The sequence below is a fragment of the Coloeus monedula genome (assembly GCF_965178545.1).
Source record: "Coloeus monedula genome assembly, chromosome: 14".
NCBI classification, from domain to species: domain Eukaryota; kingdom Metazoa; phylum Chordata; class Aves; order Passeriformes; family Corvidae; genus Coloeus; species Coloeus monedula.
This window is the reverse complement of record NC_138794.1, coordinates 5,806,426-5,830,928: the sequence shown is the minus strand read 5'-3', so window position 1 is coordinate 5,830,928 and position 24,503 is coordinate 5,806,426. Positions and strand designations below refer to the sequence as shown.

Sequence of the window (24,503 nt, the reverse complement as noted above, 5' to 3'; positions counted from 1 at the left end):
GAGCACAGCAGCATCTGCCAATACGAAGGAAGCACCCGTTTCTATAAATATTGAAATCCGGTAATTATCGTCATTAGAACTAGTTGTGATTTAGCCATAGCTCAATCCCAACAAGTAAGAATGGCATTTATTTGCCACAATTAGAACAGCTAAAAATACCTCCCAAACTTTGCCTGGTTCAGCCCCATCCCAGCAGGCTCAGCTCTGGGCAGGGAGAAATGCAAAGCAGGGGATTGCTTGAAGGAACATGTGGGGGCTGAAGAAACCCTGTGCTCTCACAGGGAGACCAGGACACCAACACAAGGCCACCCCCACCTTCTAGGAGCCCTTCATGGAAGCTCTGCTCTATGGCTTTGGGGAGCTTTTTTGCTCCCCAACTCTGTTTCATCCCCTCTAATTCCCACCCCACTGGCTCACAAGGGTGGCTGTTCCCTATACAAAGGCACATTCCCTCTAGCAAGCTATATTTCCCATACCAAAAGTTTCTTTGCAGTTGTGTCAAAAGGCACAGATTTGCTTTAAAGGGCAAACAGAAAAGCCTGGCTCAAGCCAGCCATCCCACTGGCAGTGGGGGCAATAGCCCTGGTAGCACCCAAATGGTCCAACCCAGCCATCGCTGACAGCCACAGGTTTCCTCACCTTGTGGGAACCTCGCAGTTATGCCAAGAGCCTCGGCACACTCAGCACCCCTCCCAGGCTCCAGCTGAGTGCTGCAGGACTCCTAGAGCTCAGCATGCTGGACAGACAGCTTCACGGGTGAGCCTGCTAAAGACCTCATCCTTCCCAGCTTCTACAGACAACTCCTCACACAAAATCCTGTGAGCAGCATCAAGCTGTCCTGTCCTTCCTCTGCAAGGTGACCAGAGGGTCACCACCTTTCCAGAAGCTTTAAATATGAAGGGACTTGGCCATCGTGCCTTAGGGACATGTCTGCATTCCGGCTGCCACCAGCAGTTTCCCAGCCTTTTCCCCAATGATAAATAAATGCCTGTGAGGTGCAGATAAATATTGCAGGAGGCAGCACCTCAAAGCAGCTACAATCAGCACTCAGCTTCCCATCCAAGTCCAGGAAAAAAAAAAAATCTCCATCTACTGACACAAACCACCCAGGGCCATCTCCTTGTGCTTGTTCCAAGACTCAAGATTTTCCCTGAGGAAACGTGCCCAGCTCCCCCGGTCAGGGATGTTCTTTCTGACAGTCACAGTGAATATTCTCCCTGCTTATCCGATAATATCTGGAAAGGGCCGTGAAATGGGAGCTCAGAGAGTCTCCGCTGCGCGGGGGCGAAGGCGCTGAGGTGCTGCTCCCTGCCAGGTCCCAAACATCCATCCCAGCCCCACTGGCCTCCACCTGCTCCTCCCTGAAACGCCTCCAGCTCTGGGATTTCTCAGCCCCCAGCCTCCTTCTGCGGGTAATCTGACCCCTCTGATGCCTTTTTTCCCCACTCTTTTTACTTCTGAACTCTCTCCAGTTTGTCAACATTCCCATAATAAGGTGCCTTAAACTGAGACCACATTCCTGGATAATTTTTTTTTTATTATTATTTTGAGGCTTTTCTGTTGCTTTGCATTTTTTTCAGTGAGAATAGCCAGGTCATAGCTCTGCTCCCACAGCTCCCCCTCTCCCCAAACACAGCCCATCATTACGAGTGTAGGGCCCTTAGCCAGTTCTCAGTCCATTTGGCAGCATCGTATCCAAGGCAAACTGAACTAATTTTGAGAGTAAGATTTGGTGAGACACTATATCAAATGCTTTACTAAATCCAAATATATTAGGATTTCCACGTTCTGCTCAGCCACTAATTTTGTGATTCCATCAAAAAGAAAAAGCAATCAGGTTTGTCTGGCAAGATTTATTCTTTCTAAATCCCTGCTGTTATTGCTCATGCTTTCCTTATCCTCTAGTGCTTCACTTTCTTAATACTGCAGGACTGGAAGTGTTTGCTGGAAATTTATTTTTGCTATTTATATGGATTTTGAAAATCTGCCTCTGCTCTCCTCCACTGCCCCCTGCCTTTCCCACTGCTGTTTAGCATCCCTGTGCTCCCACCATACTCATCATCTCCTCCATCCTCCTCCCAAAGCCAGAGCACAGTAGCATCAATAAGCCCGGTGTTAATACACAACTCAGACACAAGATACAGGAGAAAAACTAATTAAAAAAAAATGTTTGGCATCAAGAGAAAGGTCTAAAGGAAACACCCAGCTGGGTCAAGCCCAGGTCCATTGCAGAGCATCACCAACAGTTAATATTAATGCCTGAATCAGTCAGCCTGAGCATCTCCATGTTTTTCTTGCAAATCTTCTGGCAGCCACACCCGGGGTGATCAGGGAGAGTTGAGCCACAGGTTGGTACCTTTCCAGGGGACACACACAGTCCATGCTGGGTCAGGGCCAGCACTTCTGTAAACCAAACCCTGAACCACTCAGGCAGCTGAGGAGCTCCTCCAGGCCTGGGGCTTGCAGAGAAAGGCAGGAAAGGCTGCACTCCCTTGCTCTAGGCTGCTACCCCAGTTTCCCACTCATAGCTTGAGGGCTGAGGTACTCAGAAAGCCACATCACAGGGCACTCAGATCTCCTGCAGCATTTCCCTCCCCAGTGAGCCAAGCAGAACTCTCTAAGTCCTGTGTTCACACAGAAGCTTTTCAGACAGCACCATCCCAAAACACTGCCACGGGTGACCCCATCCCAACTCTGACTGTGCATCCACTGCTGTGTGCCCCACTGACCTCCGTGGGAGCAGGTCAGAGCTGCTCCTGCAGTTCAGGGTGTCACTCCCTCCTGCTCGTCAGGAGGAAAAAGGCAGCTGTGTTGGAGTGTCACCGGCTTCTGCTCACCAGGCCTTAGAAAGACTCAGTAATTTGTACGCCAAATAACACCTGCCTGGGTGCCAGCTGCCTGCACACCCTTGGGACACCCAGCCAGCCACAGCAAAGCAGCAGCACTACCAGCCTGTATCGAGGACAAGCCATGAGCTCCAGACACAGCCTTCCCACAGACACTGACACCTCCTCCGGCACACCCAGGTCACGGCACGGAGCTGATGTTTGGCTTCCCACACCTCTGCCAGGTCAGGTCTCTGTCAGACCCTTTGCCTCAGCTCCTACGTGTTGTTCCAGAGGAAAAGAACACAGAATGGTCATCCCAGCAACTCAAGACTCAGAAACAGAGCATCAGCATCCAGCAGAAGCCCAGGTGAAAATTCTCCCTTACACAAGGGACCTCTGCTACCCACAACTCCTTCAGTGCCCACTAAAGGGAGCTTACACAGGGGCGTGGCGGAGCTAAGCTATGGCACGACCCCAAGCACTCAAGGGATAAAAGGAGATTTTCTCTTGACTCCGGCTATTTTTACATATCAGAAATGTGTCCTGGGGGAGCAACCATCCCAGGAGCCCTGCTGAGGGCTGGGATACCAACACCCTCCAGTTTACAGCCAGCTGGCTGCAGACCAGCTGAAGACGACAGCCCAGCCGAAGACGACAGCCCAGCCCTGCTCGCAGCACAAGGATGACCTACCCTGCAGGCAGCCGGGCAAAATGTCCTCCACCAGCTCCCATCGGCAAGTGAGTCCTGAAGGAGCTGGTGGGAGGGATTAACCCATCCTGGGACAGCTGCCCTCCATCGCCCCATCCATTCCCCCAGCCTCACCAGGGCTCAGGATTTACAGCACAGGCAGAGCAAGGGGGGTCAGCAGAGGAAAACTAATGGGAACGGAGGATTTACAAGGAAGGGCTGGATTCAGGGAAGGCAGAGCAAAGCAGAGGGTGATTTACAGGGTCAGCAGCAATTTACACAGCAGGTGGCACAGGGGATGCAAGCATTTACAGGGGCAGGGGAGAAGTGCATTTCATGGGTCTTTATTAGGAAATGAGTATCTCCTTCTCCTGACCACTGTGACCTGGGGAGGGATGTGGGAGCTGATGGATCTCCAAGGAGCCTCCCCCTTGTTCTGGAGGTCACAGACAGGCCATCATGGGGAACCAGCCCTCTCCCAGCATGGCTGCATACTGAAGCTGGTTTCTGCTTGGCCACAACAACCTCAGGGTCATTCCAGCGTGTCCTTGTCCCACCACTGCCCCGGGGCAGTATTCCAAGGGCAGTCTTGGTGGTCAGTGCCTCCAGGGAGGCTACAAACAAACCCTCAGACATCTCCTCCTGGAGCTGGAGGCCCTTCCTTCCTCCTGGCAAGCCCCACAGTCCCTCCCCACCAGGGTCTGATCCAGCTCATCTGCTGGCAGAGGCAGCGTTTCTCCCACTGCCAAGGCTCCTCCCGCCGCCAGGACGTGGCTGCCAGGCTGGTGACAGGCGGCCAGGGTCGGGGCTGCTGTCCCTCCACCCCGTGGTGGGGGCAGTGAGCCAGCCCCAGGGCCACCAGCACAGATACACACGAATCACGTCACCCACTCTCCAGTCCCATTTTCCAGCCGCTTCTGGCACCCAGCAGGAGTCAGGGATTGGGGTGGGCCCCACGCACGCAACCCTCAGCACATCACTATGGGCAAGCCGGTCCTTTCCCTCTCCCACAGCATCTTCCCCCACTCCTGAATTGCAGCAGGGCTGGTGAGGGGTGCAATCCTCAAGCACACAGTGCAAAACGTGAGGGGTGGCAGTGTGTTTTGGTCTCCAGCTATCACAAAGATCCCAGCCCTGGCTCTCCTAGCAGCATCTGTGAGCTGGCAGGAGCCAGGCTGGGCTCAGAGACACAAGGGTTACACCTGGTCTGCTCACCCTGCAAGCAGGAAAAGTTGTCCCAACACAGAAATGCCACCATGTTGTGGCATCACCACTTTGGAGCATGCCATGGCTGGCTTCTGCCACCCCAGGAGGTGACAGCTCAACTTAATGTCCAGGAGTGAGCTGGGACACACTTCCTGCTGCCCCCAGCTCTTCCCTGCCACTGCTTCCTGTCAGCAGTACAAGGCACAGGCTGCCCCTCTAGAAGTGACATTCGCAGCACATCATGGCCTGGGGAACAAAGCCTCAGCCCTGCCAACAGGAGGATGCCCCCAGTGACATGCCAATCCACACCTTGCATGTTCCTGTGTTTACTCCCCAAAAAGAGGCTTTCAGAACAAGAAGTGAAGAGGTTGATCCTAGAAGAGCCAAAAAAAGGGGGAGTTCACTCAGACGTTTCATCTCAGTCTCATTCTTCAGACACTCCTCTATTTTGTAACAGATAGAGCAGGCCACATGCTAAACAAGTGCGATCCCTGCAGGGGACACCCAGCCTCTTGCAGCCCTGGGCTGCTCGGTACAGGGGTGCAGTAAGACCCATGCCACTGTCAGAGAGAGGGACAGAGGGGAACAGCTCCAAGCACTGACCACAGATGCCCATGAAAGCATCGAACACAGCCCAGCCCTGGCGCGGCATAAAAGAGGTGAAAATAAAGTTATGAGCAGCCTACACAAAGCAATAGAAGTTTCTCTCTGTCAGCCTGGAGAGATGCAGCTTTGTAGCCCAGACAGGTCACACCAGGCAACATCCCAATGTGTAGGAGCCCAGATAACATCCCATCATTTGCAGGTGAGGACTCACTCCCAGCCCAGCTGATCCCACAGATCCTCAGCAGAGACACATGGGCAGCATCCCAAATAAGCTCATCCTCTTATCCATGTGAAGCTTCCAGAGAGGCACAACAGCAACACTCAACTCACAGCATCACCAGAACCACAGACAGCAGCACCACCATTGCCCCCCTTCCACTCCCCCAAAGTTTGACTAAAGCTCAGGAGTATCTTTGCTTTTATAAATCTCTGCCTTTTAATGATGGCTTCAAGGCTCAGAGAAAAAAAGGCCCATTAAACTCACTGAATAAGTTAATGGGGCAGAGAGAATCCATTTCAAAGCCACCCCAGGCTATTTTCCTCTGGAGCTAAAGCCTGAATAAGCAAAAAGGAAAAATTAAAACTGTACAGTGCTTTGCCAATAAATAACCCCCAGTGTAATCTGCTCCCAGGCAGGCCTCCATTTTCAGAGATAATAGGATGCAGATCAGCTGCAAACCACCTCCCCTTGCAGGGACCACCACCTTTTGATTGCAATTAGCTGTGCCAAGGCAGGAGCCTCCGTCTGCCTGTCCCCTTCCACCTGCCTGGGCAGGAGGGAATTTCCTGCAGGAAATGCCAAAATCCAGCACTTAGCTCTGCAATTTCCCAACATCAATGCTCCAGACACATACCCCTGCTTCTCTGCCCCATTTTTCCCCAGCCCTCCTGCCCCTTCATCCCTGTCTTCTCCCCCTCCTTCACCAGCAGCGCTGTGGGTCCATCCCTCACCCATCAACCAGAGCCCACACACAGCTGCTCCTCCCCAAGCACTTAAAAAACAAGTGCATGTCCCAGAGAGGAGGGGGAAAAAAAAAATCCCTGCTTGTAAATGTTGATCCCACTAGACGCAGTTTGTTTACTATTTAATATTTAAAGATGCTAATTAAGTCTCTGAATAAATAAATCTATGCTACCCATGCCTTTTGGAAGGCAGGTATCCTTCCCTCAGGGCCAGGGCAGTCCAGAACACGGTGGGTGCTAGGCAGTGTGCCTGGGTCTGGGGACAAGCCTGGGGCAAAGCTCAAGGATCCCATCACCATCCCTTCTGGAAGGAAAGGCTTATTGGCAACATGAAGCAACACCAGGCTGGGAGCATCAGGCACCTCAGTCCTGGAGGAGAGCACAGGCAGGACAAGGCACCAAGAGGATTTCCAGGCAGGGGTGCCCACAGTGGTTCCTCTCAGCCCTGGGATGGGATCTCAGCTACAAGCCAGGAGCCAAGGGCTTGCGCTCCCAAGGGCCAGAGGATGAACCCACAAAGTGCTGGGGGGGACACGGACACCAACACACATCACCACAACCCACCACCTCACCGGCAGCCAGGGCTGCTGCAGCGACCAGCCACAGACACCCACATCCCTCCCAACTGCCCAGAGCCAGGACAGGCAGCCCACACAGCTTCTTACCCGAGAGCTTCCCTGTTCCAGCTCCTCTTCCTCAAAACCAACACGCAGCATCTCACAAGGACCAGCGACTGCTGCCTCCCTCACACACAGCCCTCAACACCCACAGCTCAGCTCTCCCACCTGATACCTCTTCAGCCTCATTAGGCTCTGCCTCTCCCAAATCCGCTCCAGCTGTATCCTGCACCTTGCCATTAACCCCCACAGTGCCAGCCCTGCAGAGTTCCTTGTTGCTCCTCCCTGCCCAGCTGGCATCCTTGCACCGTGCAGGTACCCAGCTCACACTCCTCGGGCTCAGGCTTTGCTTTGATGCTCCCAAGGACACCCTCCAGCATCTGCCCCGACCTGAAATGGGGGGCACAGCACTTCCCAAGGGAGCTGCTCTGATGCTGATTCAGCTCTCTGCTGCTCTGCCCTCTCCCCTGCAGAGTCTGGGACAGCCTGTGAGATGGCTGGAGGCACAGATGTGTCCAGAGCTCGTGTGAGGCTCAAAAGAGGAAATAGTCCCCAGCTACATTCAGCTTCTCTGAACAGGCAAAAAGAGAGCCCCAGGAGGAAGGGATGCTCTCAGCAAGCTGGGGAGCTGGGAACACACAGCATCCTTCCCCTGTGTCCCACTGAACTTTGCTTGTTCCACAGGCTGCTCAGCAGCAGCCACCCAGTGACTCGGGGACTTTCACCTTACTTTTCCTGGGATTATATTTTGGCTGGGAGGGCACAAGCAAGGCATGAGACAGACAAAGCCAGGACCCACCTCACTGCCCCAGGAACACCCGTCCACATCCTGGAGGAAAGAGTTTTGGGGACAAGAGAGACTTTTCCAGCCACACAAGTCGCAGAGCTCCCCACAGGCAATCCCATCTGTACTGGGAGGAACACGAGGGATGCCCAAGCTGGCCTTGTCTGCCTGGGTTAAGAGCAGGCAGGAGGAGGGCAAGCAGCCCAAGGGAGCATTTGCACAGCTGGATCACAGGCTGGAGAGCCAGGACTCCTTGTTCCCAGCCCAGGTCACTGCACAGCATTTCCATGGAGAGCATGGGATGGGGGATGAGGCCAGAGCTGCTCCAGGAGCAGAAGGAAAGTCGGCAGCTGCAGGCACCCGAGATCTCCCCCATGTGGCTTCATGTCCCGGCAGGGTCAGGAGTTAGAGCCTGGCATTGCTGCAGCTCAGCTGAGCATTCATGTTCCTAATTTATCCTGGCAAACCCCTGAGCATGCAGGGTCCTCAGCAGTGCTCAGATTCCCAGCATCTGTTTGAGCATATCCACATTAACATTTCTTAGTGGAAACCTCCTGGTGAGAACTAGTTAAGGGACAGCCCTGCACAGCCCAGAAGGATGGGGATTGCACCATGTTCACATCTGCTCCCACCCACTTCCCAGTCCCCCAGGGACAGCACAGAGCAGCCAGCAAAGGCACCAGTGCCCTGTCCCCTTCCCAGCACAACTGAGCCCAGCACAGGGCTGTAGGAGAGCTGCAGGCAAGAGGCTGCATGGCAGGTAGTGCTTGGGTCAGCATCTCCCTGCATCCTTCCCTGCGATCCCAAGACCGTTTAGTTGTCATTTCAACACCACTGTAGTCAAGAACAAGCACCTCGAGTTGCACATCTGTGCTATCAAACTCCCTTGGGAACCCTTCCTGACCTCTCTGCCCCACTGCTGGGACTTGTTTTTAATTAAAAAGGCAGTTGTTATTTAGGCAGACCGACGCTGGGAGTGATGTCACATGTGGGTACAGGAAGGGCACGGTCACTACCAGGCTCCATTATCCACCATCCCAAAGCACTGGGTGGCAGCTGGAGGAAAGCTGGCTATGCACATGGCTCTGGCTTCTCCTGCAGCTCCTCAAATGCTACAGCACATGAAAACAAGCTAAAAACACATGTTCTCCTGGTGCCACCCTGCAGGCAAGCACAGGCCAGGTCTCACACAGAGGGAAACATGGAAGGTCCCCCAGTCCCTCGGGGTGTGGAAGCCGGGTGGTATGTGGAGGATGGGGGTACCCAGGGACACAGCACAGCAGGGTTGGTGGAGTAGCACGGATTCCAGTGCAGTGCTCCAAGGGGAGTCCAGAGAGATTTTAGTCCCCCTTAAGCCCAGGCCCTGAGCTGTTCCATGGCTCTAACCCGTGATCCATCACCCACTCCCCAACACGTATCCAACAAGATATTGCCCCTGCCATGGTGCTGGGGGTCCATTTGCTGTTGCGTTGCAGGACCACAGGGTGTCACAGCCTTTCCATCATGCTGGCAGCCCTTGGAAATAACCAGCCCCTCTTTGGCCCAGATGCCAGGGAAAATGAGACAATCCCAGGAGCCACACATAGAGGATGTTACAGGGCCAAGACCAGATTCCTGCCCCCACTCACCCTTGCTCTGTCTCACAGCAGGCTCTTCTCAGCCTTCCCCCCTTGGAGAAGGCCTCTTTAGCTCTCTGACCTCCATCCAGAGGTTTAATCAAAGGAGCAAAGAACATTGCACCTACCCTGGAGGCCTCCAAACACAGCTCTCAGTCTGTGTCTTCTTGCCACTACCTCCAGGTTTCTCCATGGACCTCTCTCATGTCTGCTAAACAAAGCAGGACCAATAGAACATCCTTGTTTATCCCGTGCTCCATGCTTGGCCTCTCCCTAAACCCTGGCCAGTGCTGGGCTAAGGGACCTCCATCCTCACTCTGCTTCTTGCAGGCCAGTCCCACCATTGTTCTGTGCCTCAGCTTCCCCATCAGTAAAATGGACAGAGCTATTAGAGGCTTCCTTGTAGGATCACAGCCAGAAGCTGGTCCCAGAGGGTAGGTCATGACCCCGCTCAGGCACCTCTTGCCCAGCAACAGGTTCTCACTGCACCCGCTTCGGTTGGGCCAATACCGCCAAAAAGCTGCAAATCACCTCAATTCACAGATAGGCTGGGGCTGTATCTTGCAGCACTGGTGGAAGAGCTGTGGGTAAGTGGGGGTGCACTGACCACACTCTCCCGCAGCAGCACAGAGAAGAAAGCCATGACCCAGCAACTCACTCGGGTCCTAGGGGACCACCCGACACCCGTGGGTGCCCACGCAGGGATGGGGATGCCGAATTAGGGAGCAGGTGAGGGCCCAAGAGGGGTTCAGCAGCACGGGCACCCAGAGCAAAGGGCTTGCAGCGTGACAGCGAGCAGGCGGTGCCCTGCCCCCCGAGCCCCCGCAGCCCCGGCGCTCCCGCACCCCGCGCCGCTCCGGTGCGGCTCCGAGCCGGCCGTGCCCGCGCACCGCGCATCCCGCATCCCGGAGCCGGGCTGTCTGGCGCTGCCGCTTGCCCTCTAGCGGCACAGCCGCCTTTAGACGGGAATAGCGGAGCGGAGGAGCCGGGATGCGCCGGGCAGAGCGAGCCGGGATCGGGCCGCCCCAGCGGGGCACAGGGTGGAGGCTCGGCCGGGCGCTGTGGAGCATCCACGGATGTGGAACATGCTCGTTTGCCAGCGCTCCTGCACCCACAGCCTCAGTCCGGAGCGTGTCGTCTCTGGGGGATAACGGGGACAGCCCGCTGCAGCCGTGGTGCTGGTGCTGCATGCGCGGTTCTCAAGGAACCTGGAGAACCACGTGAGGTGCTGGCCCTCATCTCCTCCTGTGGGCACAAAGTGCTGCGATGCCCAACCGCGGCACAAAGTGCAGCCTCTGGGCGACGAACTCGCCCACAGCACCTCGTCGGTGACAGCTTTGCTGCACGCCCCTTGGTGCCGAGGGGAGAGCAGGAGGGTTTGGGGCAGACCAGAGCCCACAGGCTGCTGTCAAACACAGCTGCTTAGAAAGCAGCTACACAGCCTGTCGGAACCCCCTCTGCAGGAAACACTGAACTACTGCTATCGCACAGAGCCCGGTAAATGACACTCCGAGTTACAAGCACTAGTAACACTCACTTTGGAAGCCTGGCAGGCTTAAAGCTTGGTTTATTCCCCACTTGTCAGCAGTCCCCCTAAATGGGATGCACCAAATCCAGCCATAAACTCCTGGACAACACCAAGCAGAGGCTTTTCACTGAGCAGGACAAGCTGGTGTGCCAGGGTGGCACAGGGAAGCACCACCAAGCTCCATCTACCTCCAGGGCTCCCCAAAGGTGATCCCACGGGACATCTCGGGGACTCTTTGGGAAGTTCCCTGAAAGGGCCCAGCATTCCTGGGTGCATGGATGGTCACAGGGCTGTGGAAGACCTCGAGCAGTCTCATTCCACAGCACATGAAGATGCTTTGCTTCACAGAGGTGAGCTGATAATATAAAGCAGACCCAGAAAGCTTTTCCTGAGCTCTACAAAAGCCCTTAGCCAGAGGCAACACCTCTCCAAGCCTCCAAGGACAGCAAGGCAGCTCCTCCTCACTCCCTTTAAACACCTGTTTAAGAAGCACCTCTGTCTCACCTCTCCAATTATAAGGAGACAAGCCTACAGTCCGAGCTAATTTAGACTTCCCCAAAACCTGCAGGACACAAGGACATGGGAGATGCCACATCCACCCTGAAACCATCTGGGCCACCATCTCCTCCCATCAGACCAGCAGCTCAGGGCCCATGTTTGGCTCAGAAAAAGTCTGGGAGGTGCTGGCAGGCATCAAAACTGTCTCCTTCCTGAAGAAATACCTGACATCACCTGTGCCAGGAAAGTGCCTCTCTCCAGGATTGGTCAGCAGAGAGAAAGACAGTAAGAGCAGGGCAAGGAGCCAACAGCCAGCCCACAGGAAAGAGGGAGGATACGGCTCAGTTCTCCTGTCTTAAATCACCTCTAGAGCATCAAGACCATATATCTCAGCCCAACTCCTTGTCCCAAATAACTCTGGACCCTTTTCTGTCCTCACAGCTTGGTGCTGCACCTGCCTCCCCCATCCTAACATCCTTCAGGATAGATGCTCTGCATGAACAAAGGTCCTGCAAATCCAAGCTGGATTGAATTAGGGCCCTTTTGGATGGTCTCTGGAGCAGCCATAGCCTCTGGGACCAGAAGATGGGAGGCTTTGGGAATGCAGAGCCCTTCATCTCGGGGGAATAGTAGTACACGAGGCACACTGGGCACAACATGGCTGATTCACAGAGAGGGGAAAAGTTTGTGCCTGTTGTCTGAAGCAGAGCAGTCAATAATCTGAGCATCACAGGAGCCTTTCTCACGGCTGCTTGGGTCACCAATGCAAGTTCTGCTCCCTCCAGCCCTGCCAGGAAGAGTCCTGCCCTTTCTTTCTTCCCTCCTTCCCAGACGTGGGCACACACGAGCATTCCCAGTGTCTCGGCTCTCCCCGCACCAGCAGGGAAGGGGTGCTGCTGCTCCGAGCACCCCCTCGCTCTCCCCCACTCCACATGCTCCCAGCTCCCGCGCAGCGAGTGGGGGCTGCGCTGCCGGTCCCCCCACAGCTCCCAGCGCTGACGTGGCTCTCCCACCCCCGGCCAGGCCCACGGGATGGAGCGCATGCTGCCGTAGACTGGTGGGACAGCCTGATAAGGAAGAATGAAGATGCTGTTCTTGTCTATGGAGGGGAGCAAGAGGTTTCCTCTTGCCCCTGCAGGTGAGACCCCAAAATCCTGCATCCCACTGTGCTCCACAATGAGCCACCTCCTCTTGGGTTGCTCTGAATTCATCTCACCTTGTTGAAAGCAGCTGCGAGCTGCACAGATACACCCTGAATATCCAGCCATCGAGTGTGTTCTACCATGAGAACCCCAATTCTCCCCTGGTGAGGCTGGGTAAAGAGTGAGGCCTTACATACCGGGGACATCTCCCTACCTCAAGGGAGCCCAGGGGTGACACACGCAGGCCACCACCGCCTGCCTAGCAGCATCTCTGCAGTGCCATAGCAACAGCTGAGAAGTAGGGAGGCCCAGATGGCAAACTCCTCCGTCTGTCCTTCCCCACGCACGGTGCCGGCGCACGCAGGCGCTGCCCACGCTGCCAGCGGGGTGAGTCCCCGGCCTGGCCCGCCCCTGGCACGCAGCACCCGCTGTCACCCCAACACGCAGCAGCGCAGGCGAGCCTGGCTACCCCCTGTGCCAGCCAGCCAGCCCCCCGGCTGCCCTGTGTGCCAGCCAGCCCCCCGGCTGCCCCCTGTGCCAGCCAGCCAGCCCCCCGGCTGCCCCCTGTGCCAGCCAGCCCCCCGGCTGCCCCCACCGTGCCGGGGCTGGGGACCCGCGGTGACAAACACGCCAGCTGCTCGGCACGTGGGAGTGGATGGGGTTCTGTGCCACAGCAGCCCTGGGATCAAAGCTCTGCCTGTGCATCTGGTCTTGCAGTGAGTAAAACCCCACGTCACAGGGGTGAGGATGGGTTGGGGGGAGCTTGAGCGTCCCTGTAAGTCACACGTGGCTGGAGACACAGCAAAGGCCACCCAGCTGCGCATGGCATGGGCATACCCCAAGCCCATGGTGCCCTCTCCTGAAACTGGGAGGGGGAAGTGCAGAGCATGACTCCAAACTGGGGCCCTCTCAGCCAGGTCCAAGCTGGCTCTCTGGCTAGACAGGGCTGCTGGCAGCTCTTCAGAGGGATCTGTGTGCAGAGTCACATCTCCAGGGATGCTACCCAAAATCGGGTAGCTGTCTGGGCATGCTGGGAAAGGGCAGAGGGACATCAGCCAATCTAACCTCCTCATCCATCTCAGGGCAGGAACCTCCTGCCCTTCTCCTGCCTGACCATTGACCTGGCACCACCTGGATTTGCGAGAAGGTTGTGTGTCACTGTCCCCTCCAGCCCAGCCAGGGCAGGAGCCACCCAGCCCTGACTTCTATCGAAAGGAGGATGTGTGGGAAGCCAGAAGCACCAGCAATTGAAGCAAAGGCCATTCCACTGAGGGGTGCAACAGGAGGCTCGATGGTGGGCCTCCACCGTGAGGGCATCCACAGGGCTGGCCTGCCCCACCAGCCTCCTTCAGCAGCACTGCAGGCTGGGTGTCCCCTGTTCCTCTTCTGTTGTCCTCACCTCACAGGGCCTCATCAGCCACTAAGAAGTGATATAACCCAAAGCTCCTGATGGCTCAGCCCCCAGCGCTGGGTTGGGCTGGGCTGGCCTGGAGGGGTCTTGCCCTGGCTCAAGGGGGTAAGATGGACAAGCCCTCCAAATGGCTCAAATTGGTTTTTTCAACCAGCTCTCTGAATGAGTGCTGGCAGTCTTTCATCAGCAACACTCAAGCCCTGATTTGGAAGCTGAGCTCTGTTTTGGACGTGAATAAGGCTGTGCCTGGTCGCAGGGTTGTTTCACCACCCCACACTCCATTTGCTTTTTTGCCAGCAACAAGATGGAACAGCGACCACCACCTTCCCCAGGGCCTGTGGGGAGGTTCCAGCTGGGGCACTGCATCCCCCAGCCACAGGGACAGGATTGAGCCTCCCCTGCTCGCCCCCAGCCCTGTGGGAGAAGGTGCTTTTGCCCACTGGCTGCCCACAAGCTACCTAATGAGGCCAAGCCCCCGGTGAGCATGGCAAGCAGGGGGAAAACACTGCTCCTCGCCCAGCTGAATCAGACTCACATGCCAGGAGTGATTCAGCGATGACCAGGCTGGGCTTCGAGGCACCCTCACCCCAACATCCATGATGTCAGGGCTGGCAAGGAGAGGCCTGACATCAGCCTGAAAGGGTGCAGGACCTGATGCCTCCCGCACAAGAGCGTGAATGTGGTTCAGCCCTGGCTCCCGGCAGCGGCTCCTTTGCTGGGAAGCATCCCTGCCACACAAATCAACCCTCTGCTCCCATAAGCATCCACTACAAACCACTGCTGCCTTCCCAGTAAGCACAGACCCTTGTGGAAAGTTTTCATTTGTGCTCAGTCTCAGCCCCTGAGAGCATTTTGGAGTTCACGCCAGTCCTGTGCCTCAGCCCTCCCAAGCCCAAAAAGGGAGGCTCGGGTCCAGCAGCGATGCAGGGGGTGAAGGAATGTGGTTTGCTCAGTGTGAAGCAGAGATGCCTACGAATTCCAGCAAAAACTGGCACCTTCTTCTCCTTCCCCAACTCAAGAGAAGCTCCTTTCCAAAAAAAAATAACCAGTATATCTTTCTGGAGTTGTCCGTTTGGATTTTTTTTCCCCCTCTCCTTTTTTCGGACTGCTTATCAGCATTTCTCATTTTCCAAGCAGTAAAGACATTTTCTGGGCACAAAGCACTCGTGTAATACTACCTCTCACAGCAGTTCAGATGTCTGTGCGTCTGACAACGCACACTCGCTCACGCTGGTGGCTTCCAAACCTTCCCAGCCTTTCCTGCTGCTCCTTGGCCCCCAAAGGGTTAAAACTAAACCACAACAAACAGCGAGCACAGGGAAAAAACACGAGTTTCTCTGACTTCCCCAGCATCACCCTCATCCCTCCAGCATCACAGGGAAAACACTCCAGCACGACAATGCAGGATAAATATGGGGCAATTGGAAGGGGAGCGTTGCATTAGCTTCCCCATTTACTTTCCCCATTCCTGCTGCTTTTACGGAGGTCTGCTGCCAAGGGGAAGGCAGAGTTGGAGATTCAGGGTCAGTGACCTGCTGAAAACCTGCCTGAGCATCACATCAACCTGTAAGCAAGCGGGGAAAGCAGCTCCCATCATCTTTACCCGGCAAACGTGATGAGCAGAGCTGCGAAAGAGGCATTGCGATTACTCCATGGCTCTGCTGCAACTGCACTGTGACCAAATAAAACAGCCTCAGGAGGAGACCCAAAGCCCTCTCCCTCCATGCAACCGTGCCATCGAGGTGAAAAAAAAAAAACAAAAAAACCCTCCATTACTCATTTCAAACCTTGCTGCATTTAACTGCCAGAATAAAGGATTCCACCTCTTCTCTGCTCAACTCCCACTGGCAACTTGCTCTGGGGGCTACATTTCCCTAAATGCTCACATTTCAATTAGCATTAGAATAATGAAATGGCTCAGAGTTCATCTCACCCAAAAATGTACTGGAAAATAAAGAGCAGAGATTGGAAGCAGTGAGGAATTTTTTTTTTTTTTTTCACACACACACAGAGCATGATGGATTCAGGAGAAGGAAATATATTCCTTTCTCGACTCCACACTGATGAGATTAACATGGGCTTTGCTAACTGCCTCTCCAAACAAGGATAATGCAACTTCAAGTTGATTTTCCAGATAAACAAGCATGCAAACAAACGCAAAGTGCTCAACTAAAAATATCTCGCTGCTCCGATGCTTCTCCCCACCGCCACCACCCCGAACCTAAAACGCACAAATCCTATCGCGACACCACGACGAGTTACAAAATTATAACAATGCAAATTAAATAAGCTACTTAAGGGACATCTCACTGTCCTGGTTTTTTTTCCTCCTCTTAAAAATGCAAAACCGCAGATCCCCAGATACACTCAGCCAGGGCAGGGAGTATTTTTCTGATGTGGGGATGTAAAATATAATGATATTTTAACCGGATCCAAAGTCTCAAGAAAGAAAAAACAGCTCAGAACTTGCTTTTCTTGCCCAATTTGGGTAAATATGTGGCGGTGTGTGGCTGTGGCGTCCCCGTTCCCCTTGCAGAAGCAAACAGTTAAAGGAAGCAGCAGCTTTAGCATCTTTGCCTGCTGCTCTCTCTCCTGCTAAGGAATCAGATCTCATTTACTTTATTCCTCTTAAGCCTTGGCCAAACTGTTGCTGGGCTTTTTATGGGTTTTTTTTGGGGGGGGGGGGGGATGGGGTAAGGGAAAAGCCGGATCCGCATCCTCTGCCTGGGGAGTCGGGCTGAGCCCAGACAGCGCAGCGATGCCGGGGGCACCTGAGCTCCGCACGGGCAGCCCAGCCCGCACCCTGCCGCGGGAGGGGAGCCCGGGGGGACCCCCACTTACATGGAAGTGATGTTCCTTGAGATGTCCGTGATATTGATGCTCGTGTTGCCATTGCTGCTGCCTGAATCCTGCCCTTCCAAGAGAGGGAAGAGGTTCCCATCATCCGGCTTCTTGCAATTGATGTCTGTCTTGCTGCAAAGACAATTAGCAGGGCAAGCCAGCACCGAAAGCAGATAGTCTCCCCAAATGCTCCAGAGCAAAAATACCCTCCAGAAAGTGCACTTGGTAGGGCAAAGAGAGACATCCATCTCCGATTGCTGCTTCTAAAAAAGAGGAGGAGGAGGAAAGGGGGGATGGAGGGAGGGGAAGGGGGGGAAAGGGGGAAGGAAACAAAGACAGAGGGAGGAAAAAGAAAAAAAAAAAAAACAACAACAACAAAACCTCAAGCGATCAGATGCAAAAATCCTCCAGCAGATGAAATCATGCTGGCAGCTGGCTGGGAGAGGCTGTAATTCCCGCTAGGGCAGCGGCCGCGGCCGCGGGCGGGGATGGATGCATGCCGGCCCGGCCGCCCGCCGCTCCCGCAGCCGCTCCGGAGGATCGCAACGGGAGGCTGGGGAGGGAGGGAGGGGAGGGGAGGGAGGGAGAGAAGCAGCCGGGGAAATAAATAAATAACAAAAACGGTGCGAAAGTCACCAAGTCCCACCTACTGGGCAGAATTAAAATTGACACACCTGCAAAAAAAACAGACAGAGGGAGAGGAGGGGGCGATCTCCCCTTCCCATCGCTTCCCTCCCCCGGCCTGGCCAGCCCTGCTGCGGTGGGCACAAAAAGCAGGGGAGGAGGAGGAGGAAGAGGAGGAGGAAGGCTTGCAAAGAGAGCCGGGCTCCGCAATAAAAAGGATTCCCCACCCCCCTCCCTCTCCGCTTAAACCAGTGTAGGAGGAGGGGGGGAGAGAGGGGGAAAACCCCACGGCTGGAGCCCAGCTCAGCCCCGGGAGCGGAGGAAAAGTTGAAGCTGGGGTTAAATTTTTGGTGGGGGAGAGCAGAGGGGCTCTGGCTCGGCTCCTGCTTTCCCAAGCTCTTTTGGAGGACGATGCTGCCTTTCGCTTGGTTGTTGGGTGGGTTTCCCCCCCTCCTCCCCCAACCCGGACATAAGGGTGGAGAGGAAAGAGAGATTAAACTGAACTGGAAGAGAATAAAAGCCAGTGTGGATTACAGCAATTTAATTTTTTTCTTCTTCTTCTTCTTTGGAGGATCCTAGCGAGAGGCAGATCAGACGGCTGGGTGTGAAAAAAGCGACTGAAGAGCACCCAGGAAGGACTTTCAAGAGAAGATGCACCCCCCAACCCCTAAAAAATGCATTGGGGACCCAGCTGGCTGCCGGGAAGCGCAGGCAGGAGCACCCAGGGTCGGGGCTCCCGTCCTCCCTCCCCTGGCTTCCCCTTCCCTCCTGCAGCAGATTCTGCAATCAGACATGCAAAAAAAAAAAAAAAAAAAAAAAAATCCTGAAAGAGGAAGACTGAAGTGTTGAAAAGGCTGAGCTCAGAGCGCCGAAATGGCATCAGGAGAGCAGTGAGTGCGAGCTGAACAGCAGAGCGAATTAAGATGCATGGTGCATTTTTGGCAAGCACAAACCCAAGCAGATCAGAGCTCTGCTTAATTTGCTCTGCTTTTCCACAGCGCTTTTCTGCATGCCTTTTTTTTTTTTTTTTTTTTCCCCTCTCCCCAATAGTTTCATGTCTCTGCTCCTCTGCACAGAGGCAGCGATAAAGGGATGGTGCTGCAGGCAGGAGCACGGGCAAAGGGAGGAATTACAGGTGTAGGACTCCAAATATTTCAAGGGTCTACTTCTGCCAGGCACGGGGTTTTGCACAAGGAGGAGAGACAGCGCTGGCTGAGACAGCACCTTCAGACTCTGCTACACACCCAGAATCATCCTGCTCGAGCAGAGGCGACAGGATTTGGGGGTAAAGAGGGAAAAAACTTCACCACACTGAAGGGATTTGCAACTGGGATTCATGCACCCATGGCCCTCGGCACGGAGCCTGTCCCAGTGGGACATGGGGAGGGCTTCTGCTTGGGCAAGTCCTCACCCACTGCTGCTCAGCCAGAAGCCCTGAGAATGGCAGTGATGTGCAAGGGGCTGCTCATTCTGGGGTATCATTCCTGCTCCCATGGGGTCTTGTGGAGTGCCAGGCAGTTTCACCAGGGTTCCTCCTGCCCGGGCTCCCCAGGGGAAGCAGGTGCATGGGGCTAAAGAAGAAATATCGAGGTGGGAGGGCTGTTTTCTCCCTGAGCCCCACCTGCTTCTGAATTATGGAAATGAAGTACCTGGAGCAAAAGAGGTCACTGGAGTGCCTGGCACTGCAGGAAAAGTGGAGCACAGGGGAGAATTTTGTAGATTCCCATTCCCATGAGAAGCATCACCCATCCTCAGGCACCTATAGGGAAGCACCAGAGAGGAAAACACACAGGCATGTTTTCTACTCCCTGCCTCCCCCTGTATCAGAGAGATGCCATTCTTGTGGCTCAGCCCGGTGACCAGACTGCAGAAGTCATTGGGGGAGGGCACCATGTCATATATCCCTGCCCATGGGGAACACCAGGCACCCCACAATGCTCAGTCAGCACGTGGGCTCATCCCCCAGCAGCACAGGGGATGGGAATGTCACACTACGTCCAAAACCAGGGCCCAGGATGACACCAGGGCTTCCTTTGTGCTGGAGCTGGTGCTAGGTCACAGACTCTTCATGGAACTTGAGATCAATCACACCATCACATATGAAACAGGTGTGAGGCCATCAGCCTTCCCTGGTATGTCACCACAGGGTCAGCCACAAGTGGGGACACACCCACCTTGGGGACCCGCTGCAGTCCTGTAACACAGCAAGGCTCTTTTCTGGTAGATCAGCACCGTCACCTGGAGGAAGCCACTGTCACCTGGAGGTGCCAGGGTGGCACTGCTTGGCCAGGGCTGCACACATGAGCACCCTGTCCCTCTGTCCCCCATGGGGTCATCCCCTGGCCTGGAGCAGAGTACAACTACTACCAAAGCACAAACCCAGTCAGAGAGGTTTTCAGGTCCCCTGCAATCCAGTTACCAGCTTTGTCCTCTGCTTGCAAAGCCAAGGTTTAACCAATGGAAAGTTGGGGGTGTCTCAGGTCGGCTCTCCTGAGTGTGGGGGACACAGGAGCCCACCCACCCCCATGACTTGCCCAACCCACTCTGCCACCTGGTGCCAGGCAGGCCCTGCTTCAGCAGCTGATGAGAAGGATTTGTGCCAAGCCACGTCTTCCTCTGCCACTAATAGATAAATCTGCTCTCACTGAGGAAATGTGGCCAGGCAAAGCAGAGGAATAGGAGGAGCAGGAGCATCCAGCTGGGTGCCCAAGGGCAGGTGGGAGGCAGGCAGGAGAAAGAAACTGGGGGGGAATTGTTCATCCTTCCTGGTGCTGGCTGCCAGCAGGATTGACAGGTTCACTGGAGGAAGAGACTTCAGACAGCAAAGTCCCTGCCACAGAGGGCAGATGGGCCACCAGCCTTCACCCAGCACCAGAGCTGGTCCTGCTTCCCCTGCTCAAACCCAGCACCCCTCACCTGTGCATGGGCAGAGAGGAGATGATGCCCAGCAAGGGCAGCGCTACCACTTGCACAGCCAGACCCAAAAGAGGACGGGAGTAGCTGGGAGCTGCCCGTGGTGGGAACACATCGTTCCTGCTTCCAACACTGCCTCCATCCCTCACTCCTGTCCCTGTGGAAGAGGGAGGCAGGAGCAGGGCATGAGTGATGGGGCTGTCAGAGTGTAGAGATGGTATCTCGAGCAGAGGCCTTGCCGTTATTGCTGTGAGGGATGCTGGCAAATTGCTCTTTCAAGAAGCATCTCCATGAAGAATGAAATCAGTGCTTCCTGTAAGAACTCTGCCCCACAGGGGCTCAGGGGCTGGGTTTCCTCTGGCCTTTGAGGGCCTCCAGAAATTCCATGGGATGCACTGGGTGAAAACTAAACACAAGTTCCCATCTGCCCCATCCCAGCTGCCCTCTGCACGGGGACACAAGTTGCTACAGAAACACTCATCCCAGACAAAAGAGTGGGGCAGGGAAGTGCCTGAGGAGCTCCTGACCACAGACAGAGGTGAAGGAAGCTGTTTGGTTTGTGGTTCTACTCTTCCCACCTGCAGAGCTGCCTTTAACCTCTCACTCTTGGGCTGGTCATCCCCTGGGGACAGCCTTTCTCCCCTCATCACCCCATACCCCAAGCTGCCCAACACACTGCTTGCCTCCTGAGGCCTGCAAACACCACAACCCCTGGAGGCATGACCAGAGAGAGATCCGTGGTCCAATATCTGCTCAGTCATCACAAGCGCTGACATCCACTCAAGCCTCTGATCTCCGTATCGATCCGGCAGGCCCGCGCTGAAGCTCGCGCCGCCCCGCTCCCTCTTACCAGAACAGCACTCCCGCTCACTGAAAATGATGAGCTGACATTTTCCTAGCCCCCCCTCCTTTCCAGGAGGATCTGCAGATCTGCCGACAGCAGGACCACTTTGCACACCTCTGACAGGCAGCCAGCCCCGGGCGGGCAGAGCTGCTCCGGCAGCGGTGCCGGGCAGAGAGCAGGGTGTAAGCTCTGACGGGAGAGGCGGGGAAAAGGGGTTTATGCTCTGCCTTGGGAATTTAGCTGCAGGTTCATGCGCCCCTTGGCAGAGAGACCCCAAATCTACGCGTTGCAGAGGGTCCAGCTTGCAGAGTAAATGCCCAGGTGCTAGTGCCATCTTTCAGGGAGGGACATCAGGGCTGGTTTGAGCGCACAGCATCCACCATGGCATCATTGAGATGGGCTGCAGGAGGAAAATATCAGCCCCTGCAGAGCCAGGAGGAGTTTGCCTCTCACCTGAGCCATGCAGGCACACAAGCATCAAAAGTGTTGCTCCCTGAAGCAGAGGTCCTTGTTCCCACCACCCTGGGAAGTGCTTGGAAGCATCTTTTGATCTGTTGTCTGTATTTCTTTGCAGGAGGACCCCTGTGCAACAGGGAAGATTGCATCCTGCGCTTGGGTCAGCATGGCTCTGGAACCTGCAGGAAGAGGAGCAGGAAGGGGGCCAAGGAGAGGTGTGTGGGACAATCATTTTTGGGCAGTGACTGCTGTGTGATGAAAGGTGAAGGTCTCAGCTCACTGGATGTCACTGGAGAGCAGCCTGTGGTAGTAGGCTTCAAGCTTGTGTTGACCTTGTCCATGCTGTGGACATGTGGAGACAAGGGTAGGATGAAGCCATTCCAGCTGATGTCCTGTCCATAAACTCTACAAGGCTGATAACAAACTGTAGGGACAAGCATCTGACTGAGAACTGTTTGCTCAAATCATCAGGGACAAAAAATTCAGGTGAAAACATGTTCAAGTGAGGTCTAAAGAAACAGCCCTGTCACGAAGATAACAAACATTGCTGTGCTTGCATTCAGTGCTGGGATCTGAACCAGTCTCCCACCTAGGCAGCTCCTGAATTAATGTGCCTAGCCAGGGAAAAGGTCTGGTCATGGCTGCAATGTCCAAGAGATGGTCCAGGGAAGATATCTGCAATTAAAAACTAAAAAAAAAAAAAAAAAACTGAAACAAAGGTCTTGGAAAGCCCAAGGAATAAGAAAAAGGATAACGTGGAGCAGATTATAGCTGCCATGAAGGAATCAAGGCAGCACTTTGATCTGGCTGTGATGCTCGGCAGGGCTGGTCCCTCACCAGCCGGAGGAAAGAGGAGCGTTCTGAGACCCGGGTGGGAAGCAGGGGCCAGGCTGCAAAGCCTGAGGGCAGCTGCTGGGAGAGGAGCTGGGAGAGGAGCTGGGAAGGAGTCCCAGGAGGCACTCGAGATGGCCATGCTGCAGGCAGATAACGGGAATTACAGTCCCAGCACTGTTGCTCTGATGTCCTGCCATCTGCACCTCTCTCGGGGCATTTTACACGCTCAGAGCCACTCGATTGCAGGCACCAGTCAGGAAATTCCTGATATGAGCAGCCAGGACACGCAGTCAAAGACACAACCCTTGCCAGGACAAAGGAGCAGAGGCATCCGTCATGTTCTCCCCTGATTTTCCCCCAATCAAGGCTGTTTGTTCAAAAATCCCACATTCCTGATTCAGTCTCTTAGAGGACGAGTGGAGTGTGTGGGACTGCAGTGGGGTCACAGAGTGCCTGGAATATCCCACACTGCAGGACCTTGGTGTAAGAAAAATTGCTCTTGATTTTAAAATCGATAAAAATCAATTGATTAATTAGGCCACAAGCCTTCAGCTTTTTTTCAAGCATGTTTTTAAGAACAACAGGCAGAGCTGCGTCCATGCCAAGTCCCGTTCCCTTGCACTGTGAGGTTCCATCCGAGTACCCCGATCCTCCAGCCAGGCACCTGTACCCCTGGGAGCTTCCCTCAAGAACCACTGCCTGGTTCATGGAAACAGGCTGGTGCTGAGATGTTGGGGAGGAAACTGTACAAAAGGAGTCGTGTCCATGGCAAACACCTCATCAGAAAGGTAACAATGCTCATCTCGGGCCCCTACCAAGCCTCCAGGTTGAACCATGGCTCACTGGAGAATCGATTCCTCCTCACCCTGAGCTCGTCCCTGTACATGGGCAGTGGAACATGCTCCATATCCTCATCCACCCTTGTGAGGAAGCTAAATTGCTTTAGAAAAAGCTCCTCAACCTGTCTCCAAGTCTGTTACTGAACTTTCTTCTGGGGGGGGTTTGTTGGGTGCCAGAGCAAGGTTAAGCAGAGAAGAAACTAATATAATACAAATCTTCATAAAATGATTTACCAAAATCTCTTTGTAGGGTGCTGCTCTCCCAAATAAATCTGGTGACGTTACTGTTATCTACAGCAGTGTAGGGAAGGCAGCTTTTACCTAGTATGTTCCCCAAGCATCAGGGGGATGAGGGTCTTGCAGCCCCCACAGCAGACTGGGGACACAGCTGTGGCCCCAAAGGGACACCATTTTAAAATACTCTGCTACCTCTCTCATCCCAAGGATGAGCTGGGGCAACAGCTGCTTGAAATGGTCATTGGGTCCATCAGAGGATTCAGGAAACTCTGAATCACTTAAAATGGGTCCTCATCCCGTGAGGGGTGCAAGTGAGACATCTGGTCCCACTCCCAACCCACCATGCAGGGAGAATTGACCACGCCAAACCCAAAGGAACCAGGACCCACAAATCCTGGCTTAACCAGAAGCCCTGGGCTGAGCAAGCAGGACTCTGTCCCAGCTACCTCCCCTCACTCTGGACAAAAGCAAGCAAATGCGGGCTGCTCTCCCTCAGCAGCTGGTGGCATCTGTGTTTTCCTACTTTGATGCCTCTCCAGCATCACCTGAAAGCTGGAGCTCCTGGAGCAGAAGGTGACAGGCTGGCAGCAGCCCCAGCAGCAGGACTGTGCCTCTGAGCCCTCCTCTCCGGGCGCTGCCACGCTTGTTTCTCGACATGGGCTTTGCAGAGTCGTTAACAATCCTGCTAATGCAGCATCTCATCTCTCCCTGCCCGGGGATGACAGCAGCTGGGGCTCAATGGCATAATTGTGTTTTGATCCCCTGTGCCAGCCTTCCTGGGCACACACTGGGAGCTGACACCGCCTTATAGGAGGGGGCCTTGCTGTGGGAAAGACCTCTCATGAACTCTGCTCTCCTGCAGGGAAAGAGGGGCTTGAATGGGGGATCTACAGGAAAGCCCTTTATTGTTCCCACGGGACTGGGCTAAAGGGGTTAACCTGAGAGACCCTGGGGCACACAGGTGTTGGTGGGGACAGAGGGATGTTGTCCTCAAGATGGGGCATAAGGTCCCCACGTCACCACCCTAA

At 54.8% G+C, this 24,503-nt stretch overlaps 1 protein-coding gene across 5 annotated transcripts in view; it reads right to left on the bottom strand.

The window, feature by feature from the left end:
• The window catches only part of NTRK3 (neurotrophic receptor tyrosine kinase 3), a gene marked incomplete at both ends in the record, with an annotated part of 204,589 nt that extends 187,598 nt beyond the window's left edge, over positions 1-16,991 (bottom strand). For 4 of the 5 annotated variants that reach the window (XM_082290361.1, XM_082290363.1, XM_082290364.1 and 1 more), the window contains one exon: positions 16,729-16,976. In XM_082290361.1, coding sequence (XP_082146487.1) covers positions 16,729-16,976 — 248 coding nt within the window. Of the gene's footprint in view, positions 1-16,728 lie in introns of all 5 variants that reach the window. The other variant, XM_082290362.1, reaches the window with a different exon arrangement.
• Between the last annotated feature and the right edge of the window lie 7,512 nt (positions 16,992-24,503).